General features: G+C 41.8%; 2 protein-coding genes across 2 annotated transcripts in view; one reads left to right on the top strand and one right to left on the bottom strand.

Moving 5' to 3' along the window:
* Positions 1–1338: 1338 nt before the first annotated feature.
* The window catches only part of afap1l2 (actin filament associated protein 1-like 2), a gene marked incomplete in the record, with an annotated part of 39753 nt that continues 13439 nt past the window's right edge, over positions 1339–27652 (top strand). Inside the window, 4 exon segments of the mRNA XM_025010747.2 lie at positions 1339–1405; positions 14596–14724; positions 19755–19823; positions 23120–23211. Of these exon segments, the coding sequence (XP_024866515.1) occupies positions 1390–1405; positions 14596–14724; positions 19755–19823; positions 23120–23211 (306 nt within the window).
* On the bottom strand, positions 23279–25875 carry LOC108245967 (kelch repeat and BTB domain-containing protein 13). The gene has a single exon (XM_017433243.3). The coding sequence runs from the start codon at positions 25505–25507 to the stop codon at positions 23996–23998; it is 1512 nt and encodes a 503-aa protein (XP_017288732.1). The 5' UTR covers positions 25508–25875; the 3' UTR covers positions 23279–23995.

The following is a 27652-nucleotide window of genomic DNA, read 5'->3' as shown; positions in this document are numbered from 1 at the left end:
AAAGTAGCTAAATGTACAAAAAACACTAATAACAAGTATATAACAAAGAAATGCTACCTAAACACAATATTAACAAGATGCTAACCAGAATCAGCAAAATGCTAGCTCTAAGCTAAAAGCAGCAAACGGCTAGGTAAAAGCTAAAAGTAGCTAAAAGGTAAAAGTAGCAAAATGCTAGTTTAACATAGCATAAGAAGACACAAGTAGATTTCAAAAAGAACAATGTTTTTGAAGGAATCTATGAACAATTTTATTTTAAATCTCGTTAAATATTTTAAAAAGTGGAAAAGTTACAAAGCCCCAAATTTTATATCTGGGTTGTGCTAAATGAGCCGAACCTTTCTGACATTTGAACTGTTAAAAAAGCACAACCGGTTTGCAGAAGCAGTTATAGTCAAAACGAGCTGAGAAGAACAGAGTAAAGAGAAACAGGATGAGTTTAACTTCAGTTCAAGTGAAAAAAAAAACAAAGCTGAGCAGTGTCTGCGGAGTCCAGGAGGGTCTGAAAAGGTCTCTGCTCAGGGGCTGAGTTCTGATCAGGGTCTGAGTCCTAATCAGGGTCCGAGTCCTGATCAGAGTCCGAGTCCTGATCAGAGTCTGAGTCCTGATCAGGGTCTGAGTTCAGGTCTGGGTCTGAGTCCTGATCAGGGTCTGAGTTCAGGTCTGGGTCTGAGTCCTGATCAGGGTCTGAGTTCAGGTATGGGTCTGAGCCCTGATCAGGGTCTGAGTCCTAATCAGGGTCCGAGTCCTGATCAGAGTCTGAGTCCTGATCAGGGTCTGAGTTCAGGTCTGGGTCTGAGTCCTGATCAGGGACTGTCCTGCTCTGGGTCTGAGTCCTAATCAGGGTCCGAGTCCTGATCAGAGTCTGAGTCCTGCACCGGGTCTGAGTCCTGATCAGGGTCCGAGTCCTGCTCTGGGTCTGAGTCCTGATTAGAGTCTGAGTCAGACCCAGAGCAGGATTCGGACCCTGATCAGGACTCTGAGTCCTGCACCGGGTCTGAGTCCTGATCGGGGTCTCCACCGTCTCTGGATGCTGCAGCCTGGTGGAGGAGTTGGAGGAGGAAGAGGAGGCGGTGGATGAGGAAGAGGAGGCGGTGGAGGAGGAGGAGGAGGTGGAGAAGAAGAAGAAGTGGGCAGCGCTGTTGTTCCGCCTCGGCGCAGATCGGNGAGTCCTGATCAGGGTCCGAGTCCTGCTCTGGGTCTGAGTCCTGATTAGAGTCTGAGTCAGACCCAGAGCAGGATTCGGACCCTGATCAGGACTCTGAGTCCTGCACCGGGTCTGAGTCCTGATCGGGGTCTCCACCGTCTCTGGATGCTGCAGCCTGGAGGAGGGGGGGAGGGAGGGAGGGGGTACGCTTTCATTTTTATGAGAGGAGTCAAGGTGTCCGGATGGAGAAGCACAAAGGTACGTGGAGGATTTCTGTGCGAAGGGGCGCGAGTTTCAGCTGACAGGCAGGCTGCAGACAGGCGCTGGGAAAAAGTGTCGGAGCTGCGGCAGAAAAACAACTTCTGTACTTTGGAACAGCAGTCTATAAAATATGAGCTCTATTTAGCTTTGATTCCTCTGTCACCTGCTCAATAAACCGGGCGAAAACTTGTGGTCAGCAGCTTCACTTGTTATAAATGTGGAGTGGGGTAAAAAAGAAAAATCCACTTATATTGTGGCCTCTAATAAATTCCCAAAGCTGCAACTTTGTTAACATAACAGTCCCCAAATTCTTGTGGTTATTTATTATGAGGGATGAAGCTATAATTAAAGTGAAAGTTCAGCTCTTTGAAAGCGGGGCTCTGTGAACGGTTAATATCTTACCTGCTGTAGATGGCTCTTTGAACGACCTCATTTTGGAGAGGAAAAAAAAAAAGAGTTTAATCCTCACGGGACTGACATGATAACGAGTGGATAGTTGCTGTCCTAAAACAACTACAGACAGAAATGTTTTATAGTGGTTCTGTGATTGTTTATAAACCTTTTAAAAGGAGTGTTTAATTATCTTTATCATCAGTAAAATATCTGGGAATGCCAGGCCTTTGAGTCCGATAGAATTCCTTGGTAGCAGCAGCTAGCTGTGGCACTGCCAATGTAGCTCTAAGCAAGTGGGCGCTTCCTGCGGTTATATCATAATTCTCTGCTTTAATCTTAAATTTTATGTGGGCGGTGTCTCCTAAACTTTTACAACACTGTGAGTTTTGTATTACATGCAAAAAAGTGCCACAGCCAGCTGCTAATGCCACTATTTTAGCTTGTAACTCTCTATAGAACTGTGAAAATGCCTGTGAGATGGTAAACTGACAGTAAAAAAAAGAAGTTTATAAAGTAGTGTATCGTCAACCTTTTTCAAGACTGGAGTTGTTTTACGGCATCTGCGATCTGCTCTGCTCAGACTAGCCTTTAGCTCATCAACTCAGCCAGAACTGAACTGTAGTTCTCCAAACTGTAACGGTCCAAACTATCCTGTAAAATTTCCTGATTGACACAAGCGAAGCGTCTGAAGCCGACTGAACCAGTCAGCGTCCCAGATAAAGAGGGAAGGCTGAGCGACTCGCTGCACTGGGAACAATGGCAACCAGTCAAAGTGGAATGGAATGAGGACGGTTTGAGGAGAAAACAGCCTCTCCGCCGCATTCCTGCTCCCCAGCTGACCACACAGCCCAGTCTGTTTACTCCCACTCTCTCCCAGTGTAAATACTCCGTGTTCTGAGGAGCCAGATGCAGATAGGACGTTTCCTGGGAGAGGTTTTGTGTTGGCCTACTGATCACGTGCGCAGCTGACGCGTCCAAACCAACCCGACTCAAGATGGCCGCCACAGCCAGCGGATCTTGGGAAACACAAAAAAAACCGGCTCTCCTTGTTCCCTACTCTGAGCGCTAACTGATTGCACTAGATTTGTGTTTAAAACTTTGGCATTGATGTCAACTTTGTCTGTCTGTTAGCAAAATATTTCACGAACCGCTGGACGGATTTTAATGAAACTTTCTGGAACTAATCACTGGATGGACCTCTACGACTGATTAACTTTTGGAGTCAACCCAGTTTAAGACGGTCGCCGCAGCTTATTGACATTATCCAACCCAAATGTGGCTGGAACTCAGTCCATTTGACAGACACTGAGCTAAAACTTAAGGCAGTAGTAGCTGAGAGTCATTAACAACACATACTCTGGGCATAACGCAAAAAGCTACTTTCAAGGTTTGAAACGGCTACAGCTGCATCATTTCTCACCATAAGATGGTTTTTGTCTGAAACATCGGCATGAAAGGCGGGCGATATGCATTCCTTCAAGGATATTTTCAAATCCCAAACATTATTATTGTGTTCTGATTTTTGTCTATTTTTGTTTGAACGTCTAAAATGTTGTTTAAAAGGTTAATCAAGAGTCAAGGAGTCGAGTTTACGGAAGTGTTAGGACTGAAGGTGAGGATGAGAGCACCTGCTGCTGAACGCACTTCATTTAAAGTTAAAGTCAGCAGAGAGGAGCATCGGTTTGCTGATGTCAAGGGATGATTTTAGGAGGGGACTTTGACATGTTCGATTTGCAGGAAAAAAAAGGCCTGGTTGAGCAGGTGCTTCAGGAGTAATAAGACATGTTCAGGGCATGAAAGCTGCACCTGGCAGTCGCAGAGCGCGTTCAGGCCGACTGAGAGACGCTGGAGGTTGGTTCGGTCTGTACGCTGCAGCATCGGGACATCTTAGTAGTTCCTGTAACAGAAAAAGGGGAACCTGGGAAGAATCACGTAGGTCACTTTGCGTTTGTTGCTTTCGCTCCGTGTTTCCTGGGACCTGGCTTGTTTAGCTTTCGGTCCAGAGGAGAGGACCCCAGCAGCTCCCGGCGCCGATTCTCACACCCCGTGCCAGGGAGGGAGCGGGATCAGATTAGTGAAACCACCTGGAGCTTTGTTTGGGCTGACTGACCTTAGTTTTGCTATCGCGGCTCAGGTTTGAGAATCTCTGTTACAAAACAGCGTCCAGAGCTCACCCCTGAGTCGAGCTCCCTTTTTTTCTTTACTCAGGTACGGAGGGGGGCCAGGTGCTCTCATCCCATCAGCAACTCACAGTAAAACAACCCCCTTTTTTCTATCAACCTTGGTTTCAACTAGCTGGCTTCAGTTTCCCTTCATGAAGTCAGAGACACATTCAGGATGTCAGTTCAGCTACGTGACTTCCATAAGAGGACTATAAAGAGTCGTATCCTTCGTTCTAAACAGTTTCCACCAGCAGCTTTGCACATACCTACTGATGCTGTTAAGATAAGAGAGCAGCTACTAATCTGCATGAACGCTGTAATGGTTTGAGTTAAATACAAAGTGTGTGAAAACGACAAGGCACACAAGTGGATACATGTAGTACTGACCTACATCTCACTGGGCTGAGGCTGTCGGAGACCTCAGATTGCAAGAAAATTGCAAGAAATGTGAAATTTTCCCGTTCAGTCCCATGACAACTCTGAGATCTGCTTTATTTTTTTTCTTGACTTATTATTATCATTATTATATATATATATTTATATATATAATTTTTTTTTTGAGTTTCATGTTTTATACGAAGCCTCTGAGGGGACGTTGTTGAAAAGAAGAAATTTCTCATGAGCACAGGAAACCTATTTAAAATAATATTTTAACTGACGTTCCCCCTCAGGGGCTCTGTGGTTTTAGAACATAACCACACTGTTTCACCAAAAAAAAAAGAAGAAGAAGAAAAAGAAAACAGAAAGTGTGTCACTACGCGGTGGAATAATGAAATTTCAGCAATTAATTTGTGAAATGGCCACAACTTTAATAATACTGCCACGTTTGAACGAAAATGCAGCAAAAGCAGTTCAACAGAACAATCAGTGCTTTAATAAGGTAATTAAAAATCCTTGTTTTATTTTCATACTTTTCCTTTTTATAACAACATGGATTCGGCTCTTCTCTGATCTGCACATCTAAACTTGAACCTTCCAGATCATTAAAAGCAAAATTATCTTCCAACCCAAACAAATGCTTCCCAGATTAAGCTTGACACTCGTTTTCCCTGATCCCTGATATTTTCTCCATAGTCATCCTGGGAGGAAGTGGTTCTGGAACCATGGGTAATTTGGTCGGGGAAGGTAAATTTCGGCGCAGCACGGTAAGGTGACAGAGTGCGTGGCTCCGGGAGGCTTTGACCTGCCATAAACTCAGCAGAGGCCCGCTTTAGATGTAGACCTTCGGGAGCTGGCAGAGAGGCGCTCCGCTTCACTCCTGGGTGTGTCGGGGGGGGGATGAACTTGCCAACGGGGGGAGCGCGGGTAATGCAGGAAGCTGAACTGGGCTGTAAAAATGATGAAAAGAAAGACGGTCTTCCTGCTTTGTGGCAGCGAGGTGCTCTGTGTGAGTCTCTTTGCCCTCGGGGTCTCGCACTCGCTCGTTTTCAGCACATCAAACATGTCTTTGATTGCTGGATACAGTAGCTCTGGACTGGACTTGGCACTGTGCATGTGTGTGTGTGTGTGTGCTTCTCAGCAGGTTCACCACTTCTGATGGAAACGCGTCAAAGTGCTGCAGCTCACACACATGTGCACGTTAGCTAACTTTCCCCCCACAGCCTTCTTGCTCACATTTCTGTGGGAAAATAACTGAGCGTGTGGGCTTCGTGTGGTCAGCTCTGTGGGCCAGTTACTTGTTGCTTATTGTTCGCTTCTTGTCACTTTCACACACACAGAAAAAGCTGCGACGACTCGTTAGGCTGTCTTTTTTCTGAAATGCGGATCTCTTTTTCATTGCCTCAGTCAGGAGACACAGAGCGATACCGACTCTGCCCCAGCAGAAGCATATTTATCAGGGGTTGATAGCAGAATTGTCCCGATTATTTTACCCACCTTTCATGCCAGAGCAGATAACATTACATGCAATCCAATGCAATGTCTCTCATGATCTGTTAGCGCTCAGAGAATGTGTTGTGAAAGACTCTCAGCTAATATCACACCAAATTTGAGCTCAATATCTGTAAAACCGACTGAGCTATAGCCAGTTTTGTGTACACTAAGGTCAATTAGCTTTGGCAGTCATCTGGAATTGGGTTGTCTCCAAAAGTTAATCAGTTATGGATGCACATCCACTGATTACTTTCTGAAAGTTTGAATAAAATCTGTTTAGTGGTTCACTAGATATTTTGCTAACAGACAAGCAGAGTTGACTCCAATGGTAATGTTAAAGTCTTAAGCAAAGATGTGGTACAATGTGTTGTGCTCAAAGCAGGCGTTAGGGGCGAAGCTCAGCTACTACCGCACCAAATTCTAGCTCAGTATCTGTAAAACCAGCTGAGATAGAGCTGCTTGTGTATTCTCCAGGGTCAGGTGGCCGTGGCGGCCAGCTTGAATTTGGTTGGCTCCAAAGGTTGATCACTTGTAGATGCACATTTAACGGTTGCCCTCTGATAGTTTCATCAAAATCTGTTCAGTGGTTCATGAGATATTTTGCTAACAGAACAGAACACATGTGAAGTAGCATGGATGTTTCCGCTTTAAGCGTTGGGCGTTTAAAGAGGCTCTTTGGGATCGAGCTGACATCCAGAGTGAGCTTCAGACCAAAACGTCGTGGAGAAGAATGGTTCTGGCGGGACTTTGCTCTGCATCCTGATGGGGACGGAGTTTAAAACGAGGCCCACTCTTCTGAAGAGTGAAAGAAACACTTGGGTTTCTCGAGGTCGCTGTGAGTTCGAGCCGCGAGGAGCTGCCTCCATCGCTCCGAGGCAGTTTTTAGTCAAACCTTGTGTTGTGAATGACTCCCCCACCTCCACGTCAAGTTTTAGCTCAATATCTGCAGAAATGACTGACTTGTAGGTATTTTTGCCTTGGCTGATTTTGATTAGTTGTAGTGGCCATCTTATATTGGATTACACCCAAAAGTAAATCAGCTATAAATGTAGAACCAGTGATTAAATTTTTAAAGTTAAATATCTGGTGTAATGATTAGCACTTGGGAGTATTTGTTGTGAATGACTCGCATCCAGAACCGTACCAAAGTTTAGCAGGGTATCTATCAAACTAACTGAATTATAGCCATGTTGTTGTTTTTTTAAAGTCAGCTGGATGTGGCAGCCATATTGGATTGGACTGGCTCCAAATGTTAAACAGCTGTGGAGGAACATCTGATGATTATTTCTTGAAGGTTTCATTAAAATCCATCAACTGGTTTGTGAAATATTTTGCTAACAGACAAGCAAAGCTGACCCCAAATACTGTAGTTAATGTCAAAATTTGACACAAAGATCTTGTGTGATTTGTTTGCACTCAAAATATGTGTTGGGAACGACTCCCAACCGCACCAAATTTTAGGTCAACATCTGTACAGATTTCCCGAGTTAATGGCCGACTCGGAGCCACTTTTGGGTTTTATCTCTTTATATTTTTCTATTTGGTTCATGGGCAAAGTTTTTTTTTTTCAATTAATAAGGTCTCTAATATGTTTTGCACCCACAGAAATATTTAAACAACAAATGTTACTTAGCATTATTATAAATCTTAAAGGGATAGTTTAGATCCTTGGACTAGTTATGCGTAGTCAGTATCTTACCTGCAGAGACAGCAGTCATAGGGTAATCAAGCTAACGGCTAATCTTCTTTAAGAGCACATTTCCACCATCTTAAGCAACTCAAACCTCAAACATCTTATAGAAGTCCAAGTGAATGTTCGTTTTTGTGAAACTTTACACCACTTTAACTTCAGACAAGTATTTGCATCGATGTTTATGGTTGTTTGCAGCGTAAAAAGTCCACAATGTAGTGTTTACTTGAATGGCTCCGATATTTTTTAAGCCTCAGTTGGTTTGGATGATGGAAGCTTGCTCTTAAATAGGCTCTTTTCTGAGCAGTGGTTAGCTTGACTCACAGCTTGCTGAGCTGAAATAGCTGCTTGCTGACTTCTGCAGTCTTATTACTGCCCACTCCAACCAAGCCAGCTCCAAAAAAAAAAAAGGAAACTATCCCTTTAAAATTCCCTTAGTGTGATATTCCACACATTTACCTGTAACGCCAAGTTGCACATCTCATGTTTAACGATGATAATATCTTTAGTTATTTTTGTTTTTCCCTCTCGTATGGTCCCATTTCTGACTCAAAATCCTTTTTGATTTTCTTTGTTTTCTCTCTGGTTTCTATGGCGACAACACCCATAACACAGCTTGGATTAATCAGCCATTTCAGCCTCACTTCTGCCTCACAGATGAACCCAGATCGCGACGAGAAAGGCCAGCGCCTGCCAGTAGCAATCAAACGCCAATCAAATCGCTGTTTGATGGTTCATTTTTTTTCTTCCTGCCCTGCTGCCACCAGCTAATTATCTGCTACTTTTACACGAACAAAGCGGTTTTCATTCCTACGTTTTGACCAGCCTCAGTTCGGTTTTTCCAATGAGGTTAAATTCTCACTTATTACCCTCCATAATTTGCTGTTATCGCATCAGTGTTGAGGTTTCACGCTGGATAAGTTCTGCCTCCCAGAATCATACTGGTCGCGTCAAAAGCTGCACACAACAAAAAAACTCCCGTACGGCTGCAAATGGCTCTGTTTTCCCAAATAAATGACTTTTGTCGGTCCCCTGACTAAAAGCAAGAACAACGTAAATGAAAAGTGAAAGCTTGGACTTTTGGCGGCACCTTGCACACGAGCGCCTTCAGTCGTTGATGATGTAAAGTAAAGTACATCCAGTCATTTTGTTGTGGTGTTCGGTCACTGGTTCCAATTCTCCTTCTTGTCACGACTTCCCTTTTTAGATAAGTTACACCTTCAAAAGACGACAGTCGCACACTTTGAATCAGTTTATTCTCTGACTCGGTGCCATTTTCAAATTCAACCACCGAAGTTTGTCTTATTATTTCAAACAGTCCCGTATATATATAACATTTCTGGATTTCATGATGGGTTTTTTTTTATCCTTACAGCCTGCAAACAGTTCTGTAGATTGTTTTTTTTTATATATATATTTATCTTTAAGCTGCAGCATCAAAGAAAAATTCATTTTTAAAAAAAGCGCATTGAGTGGACTTCTCAAATGCCGGTTAATATCTGCTGCAAGTGACGGTAATTACTGCCTTCTGCACAAGTTTCCAGAGGTAAAATTAGGGCCATGGTAGGAGAAAATGAAAGAGAAAATGGTTCTGCAGTTGCAGAAGTCACAATGACCATGTACGGGCAAGGCTGTGGGAAGTAGGGGCGCGACGGGTGCTGCTAAAGTCCAATAACATTTGGATATTATTGAATTAAGTCTGGTTTACTGCAGGGATTGCGGTTTTCCAGCTATTGATTGTCCAAATTATACAGCATATTGTTTTTAATGTCCATATCCAGATAAGACGACATGTTTAGAGTCATGCTCACAGTTCGCCTCGACTGAATCATGTTTCCTTCAAAATGTCAACATTCTTTCTGGATTAGAATATTGTTTTGTAGATTTTAAATGAGTTTTTCAGTCCGTTTGACCAAACTACTGATAGAGTCAAAGTAAAATGCAGATTTAGCGGTTTAAATGATGACTTGGTGTCTGAGTGTGAGCGAGGACAAAGCGGGCGTTTTGCGAACCTCTGTTGCTGAGATGCTCAGCGTGAGGCCGAGTCACGAGATGAGTCGAGGGAAAGTGTCTGATGACTCTGGTGGACAAACAGACCAACGCAGGTGCCTTGAGAAAACGATAAGGAAAGATGCGGACAGGCGGAACGTGTGACGTCGAAGCTTACGTAAATGGTAAATGGCCTGCACTCGTGTAGCTCTTTATCGAGTCCAAGGACCCCAAAGCAGTCAGTCATTCACCCGTTCATACACACATTCACACACTGATGGTGGTGAGCTACATCTACGTCTGCAGATTTACATTCAGCGTCTGGCGAAATGCGAGGAAAGCCATGCGAGCGCGCAGCCTCGCAAACTGTTTTCAACATCTGCCCCGCATCTTTGAATATGACCCTGATTCAGGAAGGCAGCGCCTTCCAAACAGTCTTCCACCAGCTGCTCTAAACTGAAACGGCTGGAGCTGTTGCATCTCAGCTGCTTTTGTTGCATCATCCCACGAAGGCAGCGTTCAGCTTCAGACTTCGAGTCGTTTTTGTTTTCTTCCGCTCTTCCAGCCAGCGGGTTGTTTTGTTACAGCTGATCGACGTCAGAAAACGTACAGATGTCGCGTCAGCGGAGCACGGGGTATTTCCTGGAGCAGAAATCAACATGCTGAACTTAAAGGGGGGGGGGGGGNGGTTGGTTTTGAAAAGAGAACAGATAGAGGAAGAGGTGAGAGAAGATAAGATATGAGGAAAATTCAATTCAATTCAATTCAATTCAATTCAATTCAATTCAATTCAATTCAATTCAATTCAATTCAAAAATACTTTATTAATCCCAAAGGGAAATTAAATGTTGACGTAGCTCATTTAAATCAAGGAGTTATTATAGATGGTGATGGCTGTGGGCAGGAATGATCTAAAAAAGAGGTAGTAATAAAAATTTAAATCTATTTAAGTTCCTTTTTGCTGGACTTTTTGCTCTAACCACATATTGTTTGTCAGCTATAGGTGCTGCTGACTCTTCTGAGAGTCAGCACTCTTAAATCGATTGTTTCCAGACTATATTTTGCCACAATGTTGAGCCCAATTCCACTTATTTAAACCACACACACAAAACAAAATCAGCTCCTACAGCTCGGCTCAAGACAGAATTTGTTTAGATTGCCAAACGTACAAAGTTAAAATGAGTCCAGACTACCTCCGAAGGTGGTCTGAGGGAAAACCTTTTCAATCCAAACTGTTGAGGCAGCTCAGACTTGTAATGCAATGCGATCACTAGGAACTGGTTTTTAATGAAAGGTCTGAACGACCCCTTAGATCTGTGTGTTGAACAGCTCGGTAAACGCTGTCAAATAAAGTCTGTTTTATTTCGGCACATAGAAGCCGATCTGGTTACGAACAGGATGGTATTTATTGATGCCGGAATGTGGTTTAAAATAAATTTTGGTATGGTGACATGAAAGATAATGATAAATTTGTTACCGAGCATGACACTGAATCCTTCATTTTCCCCCATTGTGCATGATAATGTGAGAATAAAACGATGTACAGAGTGTAAATATACTCTGTACAATCTATATTAAGTTAAAAAAAGGCATCATTTAAGTCATGATTGTTTGTTTTCATTTCAAATTGTTTTTTTCACTAGAGATTTATTGTACCCACCCCCTTCCATAAACGTTCTGAGATTATTGAAAGATTATTTTGTGTATGTAAACTTCCGCAAGGAAATGCTTTTTTTAAAATTTTTTTTGGTTAAATGAAACCTGCTTTTATTAAGTTTGATCAAGATTAGGAAGCAGACTCCCTCCTTGTCCCCAGTTCACCGCCAACTTCCCAATGAGGACCATTTGAAGACTTTTTCATCCATCTCACAGGACAGACATGAGGTTAACATCTGCGCTGCTAAAAATAAATAAGAAGAGGCAATAGTTTAGTCCAGATGCGAGGATGAAAGCTGACTGGTGTTGAATGGACAATAAAGAGGGATCTCGTTCTCCATCAAGGTTTCAGTCCTTATTAAAAGAACGAACATTAATGAAAACAGTCAGTGTAACATAGACCTTCAGCTAATATAGAAGGAAGCATTTGGTTTATATAATCAGGGGTTCAACGTTTTCCTGCACAGAGAGACTATTTATTTCTCCTGCAGGGGTTAAAGAAACTCTGATTTTAAAGTTGCTTACAACTGAAGGTACTTAACCAGAGTAGTTTCAAATACACCCACAGCCTTAGAGTCAGTATGGACAAAGAAATCTGCAATTACACCTCATAAATCTGGAAGTCGATAGAGCAGATGATCGAACCCAATATCTGTCAAAAAGAGAGAAAAAAGTAAACAATATAAAGGAAATCAGGAAGCCCATCTTCAGGCGCAAGGAAAAGAAAAAGCACCCACATAAAACTTTAAATTCATCTGATTCCTGAAATTCAACAGCAACAGTTTAAAATCCCGCCAGCGTTCTCGCTCTCTCATGCTCTCCCAGGTTCCTTTTGGCCGTCCTGCACAAGTGGATTGTTTACGCAGCGGGGCCGCGGCCACTTCACTGGATGTGCAGTGGGCACCCGGCCAACCCAAAAGCCCCACAGAAACGGCCGGGCTGCAGACCTCCCTGCGCTGTCAGCTGACTCCGTTTCCCAGGGTCCTCGGATCCAAAAGGCCATCTGAGTCAATCTCTACAAATACACAAGAAGGAGAAGCTGGAAAAATGTTTAGATTCCTGTCGGGCGGCCAAACACGAGCAGCAAAACAACAGCTAAAAGTGGAGTAAATTTGGTTCTAATCATTCAATCTAAGGACTTGACTGGAAGCTTATCTCTGACAGTTTAAACAAATAGTTCAGGGTTCTGTGGCAAATAGATGTTTTTTTTTTACCTGTTGTAGATAGCTCTTTAATTCATTGATTTGATACTGATTCATAACCTTTCACTTCAAAAGATTTAAAGTTCCTCTTTGCTAAGATACTCCCTACTGATAAGTGTTTGACAGAACATTACTTCATAAAAGACCAGACTATCCCTTTAAGGCCAGCCTCTCGTCATCTCCAATAGGCGACGTTTACTCAAGTCGGACGCCTCATGCTGCAAAAAAACGTCCCCCTCTTTTTTTTCGCTTTGATGCGAGGGAGTTCAGACGGAGAGGAATGAGCAACCTCGGCGAGCGATCAGTCTGAGCCGGAAGGAGCCGCAAAGACAAGTTATGCGACTCTTTGAGTGGAGTTCAAACCGTTTACTGTCCCTGTAAGAGTCCTTTAGGTCTGACACTGAGCAGAGTTTTGTGGGTTTCACACATACAGAAGAAAGAGTGTGTTGATCTGTTTGCAGAAAAGGTTTGGTAAGCAGGCCTTGGTAACAGTACCAGTTATTGACTCATTCAGCTTTGTGAATGCTGCTTCGGCTCTCACGCCGTCGTTTTCCTGTTTCTTCTGTTTTTCCCGTATAATTTTTGCAGTCTAACTGCTTCTGCATACTTTGTGCTGCATTTATGTATCGAAACGTTCAACCCATTCCGGAAATGGGGGGCCAGTAAAATTGGATTTTTGTAACTTTTGTACTTTTCAAAATATGTCACTTCATTTATAAATATTTTCTTTTTATCTTCTTTTGCTACTTTTAGTTTTGAGATGCTGTTCTGATACCTTTAGCTTTTATCTTAGCTTACTGCCATCTTTAGCTTTTAGCTGGCCTTCTGCTTTTTTAAAAAAGTTTTTAACTTACCTTTTGCTACTTTTAGCTTTTACCCAGCCTTTTTTTTCACTTATAGCTAGCCTTTTGCCACTTTTAGCAAGCATTTTGCTACTTTTAGCTACTATTTTGTTTCTTTACTTTTTAACTACTCCTTTGCTGGTTTTAGGTGTCATTTTGCTTCTCATAGGTTTGAGCTAACTTTTTTCTGCTTTTAACCGCTTCTAGCTTTTGTTCAGCTACTTTTAGCTTATAGCTAGTCTTTTGTTGCATTTATCTTTTAGCAACCCCTTTGCTACTTTTAGCTTTTAGATAGTGTTTTGCTACTTTTATCCAGTGTTTGCCACTTTTCCCTAGCATTTTGCCACGTTTGGCCTATTAGCTTATGTTCGGCTTCTTTTAGCTCTAACAGCTCAGTTTCGCCCTCTTCGGACTCGTTCAGCACTCAGCATTCGGGCTGCATTTTCACCGAAAATGTAGTTTATTTGGTTGCAAATGTTTTCACGTCTCAAAATGTGTCTGTAAAGATGCTTGCCTCTTATGTTGCTGTTATCCACTGTGTAAAAAAACCTATTCTTTCACTTTTTGCGCATATAGTGAGTGAAACCTATAGTTAACGTAGGCTCCAAAATACCCCTCCGTTTACTCCCACAGTCACCTGCCCCACCTTTTCCCCCTTTAATGAAGTCTTTCTTCTTTGTCCCCTTTCAGTCCTTTCTCTTGCTGAAGAAGCCGCTCTCACACTGAGGCCCACTGGAGCAAAAAAAAAAAAAAAGGGAGGGGGGGTGGGGAGGGGGGCATTTATGAGGCCAAGAGACAGTGAAGAAAAACACAAAGAGTTCCCTACACTGCGGAGAGGGGCCGTGAGTTCAGCGCTGACCCCCGAAGGATGTGTGTGGGCTGCACCCAGACACGTAGCCCCCCTCCACCCCCCCACCCGCCTCCGGCTCTGGGCTCCGAGGCTCCTCCCTGCCTCCTCTGAACTTGACCTTCTGCTAGAGTCCCAAAACAACCTTGAAACAGACCCGCAAACCGTCAACAGCAACTGGTTGAGAGACGTCAGCAGCTCGGCCTCTGCGGAGTTCCTCCCGTGTGAAGAGCTGACAGAAAATTTACGACTTTTTCAATATGAGCAAAAAAAATAAATAAATAACTTGAGTATGTTTCCTGCTTGAGCTTAACATATAATAAGCCTGTCTAGATGTTTCAGAGACATTTTTCTGTTTTCTCTGGGCTTTTTCACTTTCTTTTCGTTAGGAGCCGTGCCGGTCCTGTCCTTAAATCAGTCCGATAACAGCAGACATCCCTTTCGTGCCAAAGAATGCGCAGTAGGATTTTCAAAAAGAGTTTGGATTTTTACTGAAAATCTGAGTCTTCTTTTCTGTCTTCCTTTGGCTTCCAGTGCTGGATCAGATCCTGATGGAGCTCCACCGCTTCCTGCTCATGCTGGACAAGGAGACGCTGAGCGGGAGCGCCACTGTCCAGAAGGGCCTGCTGTCGGATCTCCTCCAGTCCTACAAGTCATCGAGCGGTGAGGGGGGGGGGGTGACACACACACTCAGATCAGAACTGCGCGGGAACTTTCTCTTCCTCTAATGTCACTTCCCTCGCGCAGCCCTCGCCCACCGAAGTATTTTAGCATTTAGAATTTCTGTCCAAATTTTCAATTCTTGCTTTGCGTTGGTAAAAAAAAATATGCTCAGTAGTCCCCCAAAATATTCATCGGAATCAGTTCCTGAATGAATCTAAAGTGAGACGAAGGGTCAGGACTTTCAGATTTATGTTTATTTCTGTATCCAACCTGACTTCTGGTTGGTTTTTTTAGCATAAAATCAGAGTTTTTCAGAATCAAATCTTAAACATATATACTTTTAATTCTTGCCTATGTAACAATGCAATTGCCTATGTTTGATTTATCTGTGTGTTCATTTGTCTGTCTGCTCGCAAAATAGTAACTATTGGATGTTCACCTGATTACCTTTTGGGGTCAACCCATTTAAAGATGGCCGCCACAGCCTATTTAACTTAACAAACACAAAAAAATGGCTGCCACCCAATCAGTTTGACAGATAATGAGCTCAAATTTGGCGCAGCTGCAGCTGAAAGTTATACTAACAGATCGCTCTCGAATTCACTAAATAAAAGGTCCAGTTTGGATTTAAATAAAATTTGCTCTCCGTGACCAAAACTGCAACTTGTTCTCCCTAAGAAAACACGACAGCTTTTCCAGATACCCCACTGGTCGAAGCTGTTGGAAAGGTAAAGGTTCGTCAACCCCGCGTCGAAGGCACGGACAGGAAAACGTCAACAAACGCCCTCCCACGCGCTCTCGATGCTGAAGGCCGTTCGCCGTTCCCTTCCTGCAGGAAGCCATCGAGGTTTCACTTCCCGGCTTTAAACTCTCGCTGAGCGCCATGTTGGAAATCTGCTCCTGCAGGCTTCTTTGCATCACCCATTCAAGGCGCAGAATAATCAAACTGACAATTCTTTTTTTAAATTTTTTTTTATTCTGCCTCTTCCTAAATTGTTGCACGGTGTGTTCAAGCATCCTGCCAAACTGTGAAAATCGGGATTTAATTGACTCACCGGCTCTGAGGCTTTACGTGAAAGAGCGCCAACTGCTGGTTGGCTGACCCGATTCATGTTGCCTCAGCCTGCAGGTGAGTTTTTTAGCTCAGGAATGCATATCGCCCGCCGCCTTCCATGCCAGAACTACAAACTAGGACCATCTTATCTTTTGAAAACCCTGTAAACGACATGACCTCACGCACTACTTTGAGATCCGGAGCTCAGAGTATACGTTGAGGATGACTGTCAGCTGAGATATTTTGCTAACACAGACCTTCGGTGGTGGGTGATATTGAAGATGCAGCTGTTCTAAGCTGTTTAGTGCGATTCTTTTATCAGCTCCTGACTCCATTGGACTGAAAAGGTCCGCCTCTCTGTCTTTCTCAGAGAGCTGTCCACAAACGCACGCGAAGCAAGTCCTGATTTTCCATGTTCAGGTCTTGGACTCGTCCCTCCGTGCTTCCTCCTCTGGCTCCGAGCTGTATCATTTTTCCAAAGCTGCATTTACCCCCACTCACTTCCTTTGCAAAGCAGTTTATAAATAGCCTTTTTTTCAACTCTGTTCCCTAAAAGTCTGTTTTCACTGTTCAGGCGAAACATGGTGTTGTTTCTCCGCTGGTTGGTTTCACCTCGCCGGATCAGTTTCAAAGGAGGGAAAGCTTCTCGGAGAGTTTGCCCTTAGGCTGGAGTTCTGTTTGATTTCCTCTCAGGCTCTGATCTTAGTCAGCTGAAATATTTAATTCAATTCGAGCAGAGAGTCCTCCCAACTGGGCCGCAGCTCCGGGACAAATTCCCAGAACAGGTTCCAGTAAGTAGCCAGAGCCCGCTACTCTGCAACCTCGGGGTTTGCTGTCTGAGAAGAAAGCGGTCATTCTGATTGCGATTCTGATTTGTGAAAAAATGTTGCAATTACTTCATTGTCTTTATCACTATTGTTAGCAAAACATCTCCACATCATTACTTTAAACTTTGGCATTAACTGCATGTCTGTTAGCAAAACATCTCATGAACCAGTGGACAGATTTTAATGAAACTTTCAGAAAGTAAACACTGGATGTACGTCTACAACTGATTCATATTTGGATTCACTCCAATTCAAGATGGCTGCCACAACTAATCATCTTTAGCTGACACGTTAACGGCTATAACTCAGTCAATTTTACAGATACTGAGCTAAAAGTTGGTGTGGTCGTAGCTGAGAGTCATCTTCAATACATTCTTTGGGTTCTAATAGATTAAATAAAATTACACAAGATCTCTTTTCATCCTAAGATGATTTTGGTTTAAAACTCTAACATGAAAGGCGGTGGGCGATATGCATTTCTTTAAAAAACTCTAGGTCTTTAATGTTTTCTACCAGAATTCTAGGCCTGTTTATTCTCTGAGTTTTGCTGCTGCCATCATAATTTTATTCATTTTTGACAAAATTCTTAAAACCAGTAAAAACTCATTCAGTAGTCATTATCACCTTAATTTCTCAGAAACCAACAGAAACTGTTGGAGTTTTAATCTATGGAGCCATATTGTTTCATTCTTTTGATGACAAATTATAAATAAAACGTTAAATATCTGTAGTTCAACCAATAATGAACAAAATTAATGTCAAGTTTGAGCTTTGCTTTTAGATTTTTTTGCTTTTTGTGTAAGAAAAAAAAGCCCAAAAACATAAAAATATTGTGTGGAAATCCTTTTTTTTTTTGTATAATTTGGTCATATTTAAACTTATATTTTTAAATTATGTATTAATATGCATTAAAAAACATCTCTTAGATAAAAAGAAAGGTAAACCTCTGAGTAGCTGCTTATTAGTGTTATTAGTGCTAAATTGACTCAAATCCTGTATTTGTTATTTTGATGCTGTGTATTTACAGATAGGCTGACAGAGGTAGGAGTGGCACTGGCCTCTGTGTGCCGGCAAGGAGGTCTCTGACTAATGTTTGATGAATGCTCGCCGCTGTGGGATAAGTTGTCGAAACTGATCCCATCTGTCTGCACAATAGGCTACTTGTTTGGACGACACTCCTCTCTAATCATGGACCTTTCACCGACATCCTTAAAGTTTGCTTTGCACTCCGGTGACATCAGCATCTGTCCCACGAAGGATTTTTACGGGAGGAAAGAGAGCAAAAAAAAAACAAAAAAACGTCACGTCTGGATTTGACGCCACCTCTGGCTCCAGAGGAAATAAGAGATTAAAATCAAGAGCCAAAGTGTGGCGATGTCTCAGCTTCTTCACTTGACAAAAGTCTGGATTTAACTGGTCTGATCTGACAGACTGATGAGAACTAAAGGGTAAACCGGCAAACAGGTGTCTGGAGGAGGACACACAGAGACACACGCTCTTTTAAGAGCAAAGGGGAAGGAGGAAACATGACAACGAGGCTTTAAAAAAACCTTTTTACTTGTCAGACTCAGTTTTCCAGCTTCTGTCAGCTCACTTTTATTAAGCTGACGTCTGAAAAAGCAGCAGATCGTTTTGTTTACTGAGTCAGCATTCACACCGTTTCCTCATTTTTTTTTTTATCTAACTTCCTCTTTGTGCTATTATAACCCTTCACATATCCAAACCTTCACCTCATTCATCATTTTACTTTATTGATAAATATTATACCCATAAAAAACACGGAGGTTCCTTCAGATCCTTCAAAAACTATGTTCCCTTTGAAATCTGCTCCAGCATACATGATATATATATATATATATATAAATATTATATATATTTAGCGTTTAGCTAGTGTTCTGCTGCTTTTAGCTTTTAGCCTTCTGTTACTTGTAACTAGCATTTTAATACTTTTAGTTTCTAGCTTGCCTTTTGATCTTTTTACCTAGCCTTTTGTAGCTTTAGCTTTTAGCAACCGTATTGCTACCTTTAGCTTTTAGCAAGGCATTTGCTAATTTTAGCTTTTAGCTAACATTCTCCTACTTTTAGCCTTAGTTCTTTGGTTACTTGCAGCTAGCTTTTTAACACTTCTAGCTCCTAGCTTACCTTTTAATCTTTTCAGTTATGCTTTTGCTACTTTAGCTTTTAGCTATGTTAGCCATCCATTTGCTACTATGACCATATTGCTACTTGTAGCTTTTAGCTCCTGTTTGGCTTCTTTCTTACCTTTATTTTCAGCTTCTTCAGTAAGTTTCAGTGAAGTCACTCAACATTCTTACTGGATGTTTTTGCAGAAAATGTGATTTTTTTTTTCTGTGAATCTTTGAGTCAACGCGGGGATCTAAAGCCTGTAAAAAGTGTTTGTGGTGTTTCCTGCAGTGTCAGAAACCCAAAAGTTGTCCTGTTGAGTCTTCAGCCGATACAGAACAGATTTCTTCAGCGACTCTAAACTGTTTAAAGATCTCACATCCAGCAGAGGATTCCAAAGTCTTAAATGTTTACCCATTTTTCCCCACACAGTCTTTAATTTACATTTAAATCTCTTCTTTTTCTTGCCTAACCACACAGTCATTGGTCACCAATTTGTCCTTGTATTTAAATTCAAACTGATTTGAAATTGCTAAATATTTTACTTTTAAGGACTTGTATGCTTTGTCTTTGTATGATGACCATAAAATTTTAAACAATTTGTGCATTTTTTAAATTAAAACTCTGCAGTGTGTCAATAATTCACCACGTTATTCAGACTGCAGTGTGCAGCTTTTTGCAGTTAAATCTATGGAACTGGATTTGAGGGGAAAGTCCTCAGCAGATGTGCTCACATTAATCTGGGCCCTAATCCGTTCACCTAAAAGTTCATGTACATGGTGGATTTAAAACCAGAGAAGATTTGATTTGTTCTAATTATTAATTAGACGTTATCTGAGAAGCTGCGGCAGCTTTACTTCAGACGGGCCGTTTAGCTTTGACACGTTGTTTTTTTCTTTAGAAAAAGAGCAAACAAACAGTCGCACTGTGGGTTTCTGTGTAAAAAAAACGACCATGGTCTACAGTGTTGCTTTTCACTCCTGTCAAACTGTTAACCACATTTTCCCCCTCGGTCTCTCGCCCAGGTGCTGATGAAGAGTATATTTACATGAATAAGGTCCTCGTTACCGGAACAAAGGACAGCAAAGACAAAGGTGAGTGTTGTCTCTGAACTGCGGCAGAGTCACACAAAAGCATGTGATAATGACATATAAAAGTGATAAACTGTAGATTATTTCAATAAAAACTGATGGCTCATGGCATAACACAACAGTTGAATGAACACTTTGATCAGCTGACAATTTCTGACTTTCTGTGACTTTTTCTGTAGTTCCTCTGATTTCTACGACCAGCATGAAATCTAAGTAAAGTTTGTAAAAACACTACATTCTGTGCCATTATTTTCAGGTGGTTTGGTTTTATAAACATGAACAAATGGTAACATTCTACAAACTAAGTTATGAAATTTAAGGTGATTCTTATTGCCCATATAAATAAATCTAATTAACCAAATCATTTTCCTTCTTTGTTCATGTTTATGTCACTATTATGGCTTTTCTAATTAGGTCACATAAACCTTATCCATATAAATAAGCTGTTTTTTTTTTAAATACAAATGGAAGAACTTTTTTTTTTTAAATATGTAAAGACCTGTTTGCCAGATAGGCTTTCAAGCCCCAAATTTTCCAGTTTAAATATTTAATGTCAATGTGAAAAGGAGGAGATCATTAAAGGTGCAAAAAACCTGCAAATCAGACTAAATTAAATTCAGAAGGTGTAGGACATTTGTTATTATTTTCACCCTGTTATTTTTTTTATTCAACAGAACAAAAACAACTGTGGCAATTAGTGCAGTTATGATGACAGTGATCTGCGATAATTGCAATTATAGGAATTGGGACTGTAAAAATCAGTTATGTGGTAGAAATAAATAAAAATATGTTCTTCACTGAGCATCTCAAGTTTTACACAAACCTTCTATTTTAAACCTGACTGATTGGGTTTTATTAATGGCCGAACCCAAAGCTGATCAGAAATGGCCCACTTATGTGGCCAGACTGTTTGTTTTTGGCTCATAAATATAACATTTTAGTATTTCACAATTTTTCCTTGATCAATACAGTATTGTTCTTTTAAACGCATCAAGCTTATTGGGAAACATGTTACGTAAGATGAGTGTTTCAAAGACCAATAATGCCATTGACGATATAAAATGTTTAAATAATTGTATATTTAAGGATGAGAATGTGAGATTTACGTGTCATGTAATGTGAAAATAGTTTAAGTTTATTTGGTGTTTGGATATTCAAATGTTTATAAGTTGATGAGTATGAGAGAGGCAGGAAATTATAAGATCTTGTATCTATACCTGCTTATTTTCGAACAGATAATGTAAGATTGCATGTCAATTGGGCAAGACAATTTGTTTTAATGATTTATATATATATATATATATATATATATATATATATATATATATATATATATATATATATTCTTTGCTTATATTTATTTTGTTTGTTCGAAATAAAGAGAAAGAAAGAAAGAAAAAGGCACCCCTGTTGCTTTGACTAAAGGGTTCAGTCTCAGGTGGACCAGCACTGTGCTGCCCATAGATATGCCTGCCTTTTAACTGTTAGTGGGCTGGTCTGGCCAATTTAGATTATGTAAGAAGTGGCAAAAATGGACCTAATGAGTTATCGGCCTGATCATTCTGTTTCTCATTTGGGAAAGTGTAATTGTACACAAAACTATATGGCAAAATTCTCCATGTACCATAATGCATGTTTATGCATCAGTTTTTTTGTTTAAACATGCAGAATTGTACAAACTTACTATATATTATCACCGCTCAAGCTCAATTTAGATTCAAATGAATAGCAGAAAAGATAAGCTGCAGTAAGCATGCCCCCCCAACTCCTCTCCTCCCCTCCTACACACCACTTCCTGTCTGTTTCTTCGAAGCAGCTCTCCATCTGAGACGGACCTGTTATGTTTGGATGGCGATAAAGAATGTGGTTTTGAGTCAGCACCAGACCTAACACTTCTGAGAGCGTCGGTCTCTCAGTCATTCGAGACAAAACTTTTAGGCTCAAATGTTGCAATGAAAGGTCGCTCACAAAAAAAAAAAAAAGCACAGACAGATCGCTCAGCCGAGATAATCTCGGCGCTATCGCGGACTCTTTGTGGTACGTGGACATGATGACTGCGGTTTATTTTTTTCTGAAATGAGGTGTTCTCATCAGATCGCTCTGTGGGTCAAAGGTTAACGAGATAAGGCAGGAGAAAAACTACAAACGCTTCATATTACGTCTTCACTGAGCACAACTTACTCTAGTTCTCATATCTAAATATATGTCTATTTATTTGTTGGAGTTGGAATATTTACTTATTTAATTGCTGTCTATTGCGGCCACTGCTTCATTTCCAATGTCTAATTTGCAGTCCTTGTCTTGAGTTCGACATAAGAAAGCTACAACTTCTAAAACTATGAATGCAAAACAGGCTAATCTTCTAAAAACAAACAAACGTTGACTCCAAAAAACAAAAATAATGTAAAGAATAAAAACACTGTCATATGTGTTGCCTCAAAATACTCATATCCTTTCCACTTGTCACGTCATGACCCTAAAACTCCAAGCATTTTATTTTGAAGGCCACCACAGCATTAATGATCAAACAGCATCATGAAGACCAAGGAACACAACAGCTAGGTTAGGGATGGAGTCGGAGTGCTGTTCAAGTCATCGTCTTTTATGGAAAGAGTATGGCACAACCGCTAACCTACAAAGACAAGGACATCAAACCTTTTTCAACTTTCCTTTGCGCAAGAAAAATTCAAAGGTTATGAATACTTTTTTAAGACGATGTAATCATCTGAAAGACTTACAGCATGGTCAATAAACCACTGCTGCCCTATTAACAAACGTACATAATGCATCATTTAAGTTTTGGCAAGACAGAAAATATATGTACAAGGTTTTTGCTCAACAGCGATACAGAAGCCACTGATTGGCATAAAAAAGGAGGTGTGTGGGGGTGGGGGGTCGGGGGGGACTCGATTAACAATAAGATCAAACTTGACTGAACTGGATCTGGAAGCAAAACAGAAAAGCTGGGCGAAGAAACGAACAAGAGGAAGCAAACAACACATTCACTAATCTGGCAGGACTCAAATTAAACAAAAGCAGAATAAATTTGGAAGGAAGAACTGACAAAATGAGGCACAGGTGAAAGTGACTTTTAAAACTGAACACAGCAAACCACAAAACCAGTTGAACATTTCAAGACTAATCTGGAAAAAAAACAGGCACGTTTTTTTTTTTTTTTTGGTGTTTGTTTTGTTTTGGATTTATTACAAATGTCTGTAATTACAATAATCAGTTTAAATGCACGACTTAAGATTGCTGATATGCACTGACCTCCTACCTTTTTCGTTTGTGTGACCCAGACGAGCGACTGGACGCCCTGGTCAACGGGAAAGCAGCGAAAAACGTCCTGGTGCCACAGAAGAGCCTTCCTGACCTGCCGTCTCCCAGAACGGTAAGTTATTATCAGATCTTTCCCACCAAAGTAGATTAACGGACAAAAAATGTCCCCTTAATGGGAAAGTAACAGCATGACTGGCCTGCTGATGTAAATTCGAATTAATTAAAAGCTTCAGTGGGTTTCATTAAGGTAAAATGAATTAAATGACATATTTTAGCTTTAAAGTAACTGAAAGTCATACTAGGATTAAGTTATATTTAGATATATAAGCATAGAATGGACAGCCATAATTAGGCTCATAATTAAGGTACTTGAGCGGTGAAACTAGAGTAAACATACTAGAACAGGAAGATATTTGCTTTTAATTTAACTAAAACAAATGTAGTCTGTGGCCATGCATATTAAAGACATTTCCCATAACCTTAAAGTTCACAAGCCTGAGGGGGAAACATGAAATTCTCCCACAATAATAGGTAATAAACTTGTGATGGAGCATTAAAGTAGTAAAATGCAAGTGCGTGTGTTTGAGTGGTGTCTCTTTGTGTTGACTGCTGGTTCCCGAATTGGCTCAGTGGGACTTCAGGAAAAAGGGCAGAGAATGAGAGGTTTAGAACATCCCATTATAATGCCTTTGAACTTTGCACACACACAGATGCACAGCAGCTTCCCTAGTATAAACTACAGTAGCAGCTGTTGCTAATCAGAACAAATGCTTAGTGTCAGCACATGTGTATTAGTGTGCGCAAAGAATGGGTGCATGCGAAAGCCAGTGCGTCGCAATGAAGAGTATTTATTCTGTTAAGAACCTCCAGATTTATTCTTGTTCTTAGTCCTACATTCATAAGTGCGGTACAGCTTCTACAAATTCCTCTGCTGCAGATGGCATTTCTCCCTCCCTGTTGTCCACATCCGGTTTTGGTGTGACTGGTCCACTTTTAGGGAGCCGGAGTAAACATGTCCAAAGCGAGCCACTCTTCGGGAATCCCTTCATCTGCCTGCGAGGTTTCCAACCATTCGCAGTGACGGTGTATTCAAGTGTTAACATGTGTTTCACCGTGAACGCAGAGTCCCCCCTTATCATTGCGGTGAACAGCGCGCCCTTGCTGTTGATGTAGTGACCGGGCATGGCCGTCCACTGGCCTGTTGTGATGTTATAGCAGTCCATGAGGCAGCGCAGGAAGTCGTCGCAGGGCCCGTTGCGCATGACGTACAAATTGTCCCTGTGGGCCACCATATAGTGGCCATAACTTTGAGGTCGGATCAGTGTGGTGGTCAGGTTCCATTCGTCTTTTAGAGGTATGTACTCATAGATGTCTGTAGTGTCGGGCGGCTTCCAGAAGCAAACAAACATTCGCCGACGTGCAACAGCACAAGCTGCGGACGCCACCGGCCTTGGTGCATGTTTGATAAATGTCCACTCTCTCTTTGTAAAGTCATACCTCTCTGCTGTGGAAATGATTCTTTTTTGAACCTCCCCACCGATGGCATACAGCCGACCCTCGTGTCCGATCAGGGTGAAATCATACCTTGGTTGCTGGGGTCCTGGAAGAGTAGTCCAAATCCCTGACTCAGGGTTGTAGCAGAAGCTAGCGTCCACAGTGTCCTTACCGTAACCGTAAATCCCCCCAACGATGTACAGCTGATTGTCGAGCACCGTCACGCCAGCCATGGAGGTGCTACATAGAGTTGGCAGGTTGGTCAAATGCTTCCACTCTCCCTCCTTTTCATCAAGGAAGCAAACCACTCTAAACGAGTCCTGTAGCAGCTCCATCGAAGGAGTATGGGTGCCTATGGCAACAAAAGTAGCAGGAGACAATGTTTGAGAATACTCTAGCAGCTCTTCAGGGATTGTACTTTCTGCTGCTTCCTTGAGGTCGTCAAAAGCATCACAAAGAAAGAGGGCAGCTTTGTGAAACAGTCTTTGCACCCCAAAGATGGCGGCTGCATGGTAAAGCAGGAGGCAGTTGTCCGAGTCTATGATGTCACAAAGATACTGGACCAGATTTGCGATCTGCAGAAAAGCAGTGCACTCTACAGCTTCGACAAGCTCATCCGGGTCACAAAGGGGGGGATTCTCCTCCCTGCAGACAGCAAGGGCAATGAGGAATCCTCTTGCTCGCACGCCGTCTTTCAGGTAGAGCTTTTCCTGCCGGCTCTCCTTCATACCAGAGTCGAAGAGGGCCCGGAAATAGTCGCTGTACCTTTCAAGAAAACCGCGCTCCACCGTGAACCAGCTTTCCTCTACTTTCACTCTCACCCAGCCCACCTGGGGCTCTCGATCCTCCAGACCAAGGGTCACGTTCTCATCATTGATATCCTGGCTGATTCCCAGGCCTTCGGGCGCTTCCATGATCTTTTAAACCGGGAACTTTTTTCCTACGAAAACCGGCTTCCAGTGATTATTTGGTGTGAGACCCATAACCCCCTTCCTACCCAAGACTGCATGGTAAATAAAGGTTTGTGTGAGTTCATCTGCGCCCAGTCTGCACGGTCTGAAAATAGTGTCAGACTATAGATAGCCACTGCACCACTTGCGAGCGTGAGGCAGGAAAGGGAAAACTGTTGACATGCGCTGTGAGCTGTAGTGCTGTTGCCTGCAACCGGTCATTATCATGACCGCAACACAACTGGCCAGCAGACGCTTGGGCTGAATTATTCATGAGAGCACATCCCATTAAAATCAGGCCGGCTTTTGTTGTTAAATGTTACAATCATTTTGGAGTTTATTTAAAGTTGGGTATATGTAAAAGGTTATTCCTTTTAATGTAGAGCCAAAATATGAAAAGTTTAGCGAAGGTCAAGCTGTTCCCAAGAAGGCAAAATAACGGAGCATAAAAAACAGTTTGTGCACACAGAAGTTTTGTGCCACATTAATTTTTTTTTCTTTGTACCTTCTGCTGTAGAGATAAACAGAATAACTTTATTTTTGTTTTACCCCATACTACTTTGTGGAAAGTACTGAGAGTAAAAGAGAAGGGTAAGATTTCTCCTGTTCTAAACTGATAACTTTTATCTCTACCTTGTGCTTTGCTTTGAGCACCCTGTGGGCTTTCGATACACTGTGTGTGTGTGTGTGTGTGTGTGTGTGTTTGTGCGTGTTTTTACTGCGGAGGATTCTTGGCATGGGAACCAGGGATTTTCCATGTTCCTCTGACTGTTCGTTTTTTGGGCTCCTTTTTCCCACTCTCCCCTCAAAGCCCCTCCACCACACCCATTTTCCTCTGCAAAGCACCCCCTTTTCTTTGCACTGTTATTTATGCTCTTGACTCCTCAGTTCATACCGTCTAGTCGGTGTTTCTGTGGTGAGGATGTGTGCGCGTGTGTGTGTGTGTGCGAGAAGTGAGAGGAAGAGGCTAAAGTGGCTATTAAATGGCTGGAGAGACTCCAAAGTCGTCTAGGGGCCAAAAAAAAAGTACACCCACTTTTTTTCTTGTCTTTTTCATCCGTCCACTCGAGTCCCCTTCAGCTTTAGCCCACACAACGTGGAGAATTAGTTGTTGTGGAGATGAGTGGAATAGTAACGAAAAAAAAAAAGATAGAGATAACAGTGGGTGGGCGGTTGGGGGGGGGGTTGCTGCCGTTGCTCCTCTGGAATGCTTGGCTTTTTTTTTCTGTTTTAATTAATAGCAGATGTCTTCACTGCCGTGCGTAATGTGTTTTGCAGTCACATTCAGGGGATGTGTCTGTATATGGGGACAGAAAGCATGTGCTCATAATTCAAAACATGAAACTTCATCGACCCAACTCGTTTTAGGGATTTAGGTTAGGTACAGTAAGCTGTTGCTGTTCTGGTAAAGATTACAGCGGGTCTCCGACAAACTTGACTTGCACAGTTTTGTGTGTCCACATGAGTGTAATCGCATTTTCAGGTGAATTACTGCGTCTCAGGAAGTTCCTGTCATCTGCTTCTAATGACCGATGTCTCACTCTGGTTCATTTTTTTTTTTTTTTTATACCTTAAAAAAAAAAAAATCTATGAGCAGTTCTCACAATGGTTTCACCTCTCTATATGTTTGGGCAAAAAATAAACCTAAACACTCATTTTTATACTTTCACTCCGAGTACTTTTGTTAGACTAGACCTGCTTTTTATGTCTCATTGTCTATAGTTTGTTTCTTTGTGGTTTTTGGTGAGTGGCACGGTGTGATAAGTAGAAGGTTCACACGTCAGACAGCTGCGAAAGCCAAAACTCAGGTGAGAAGAGCTTGGCGCGACTTTGAAGCAGGACTTTTGGTTGGCCTCACAAGTTGCCGAGCACTGTGGCAAAGTTTTTTAGTTAATGAAACAACTCTGCAGCAGTGGGACTCCATGAGATGCACCATCTTGGTTTGCTCGGTTCTCCAGGTATACAGGTGCTGGTCATAAAATTAGAATATCATGAAAAAGTAGATTGATTTCAGTAATTCCATTTAAAAAGTGAAACTTGTATATTATATTCATACATTACATACAAACTCATATATTTCAAATGTTTATTTCGTTTAATTTTGATGAT

This window comes from Kryptolebias marmoratus, linkage group LG17 (assembly GCF_001649575.2).
Source record: "Kryptolebias marmoratus isolate JLee-2015 linkage group LG17, ASM164957v2, whole genome shotgun sequence".
Lineage (NCBI taxonomy): Eukaryota > Metazoa > Chordata > Actinopteri > Cyprinodontiformes > Rivulidae > Kryptolebias > Kryptolebias marmoratus.
The sequence above is the reverse complement of the archived record's forward strand: the minus strand, read 5'-3'. Positions and strand labels throughout refer to the sequence as shown.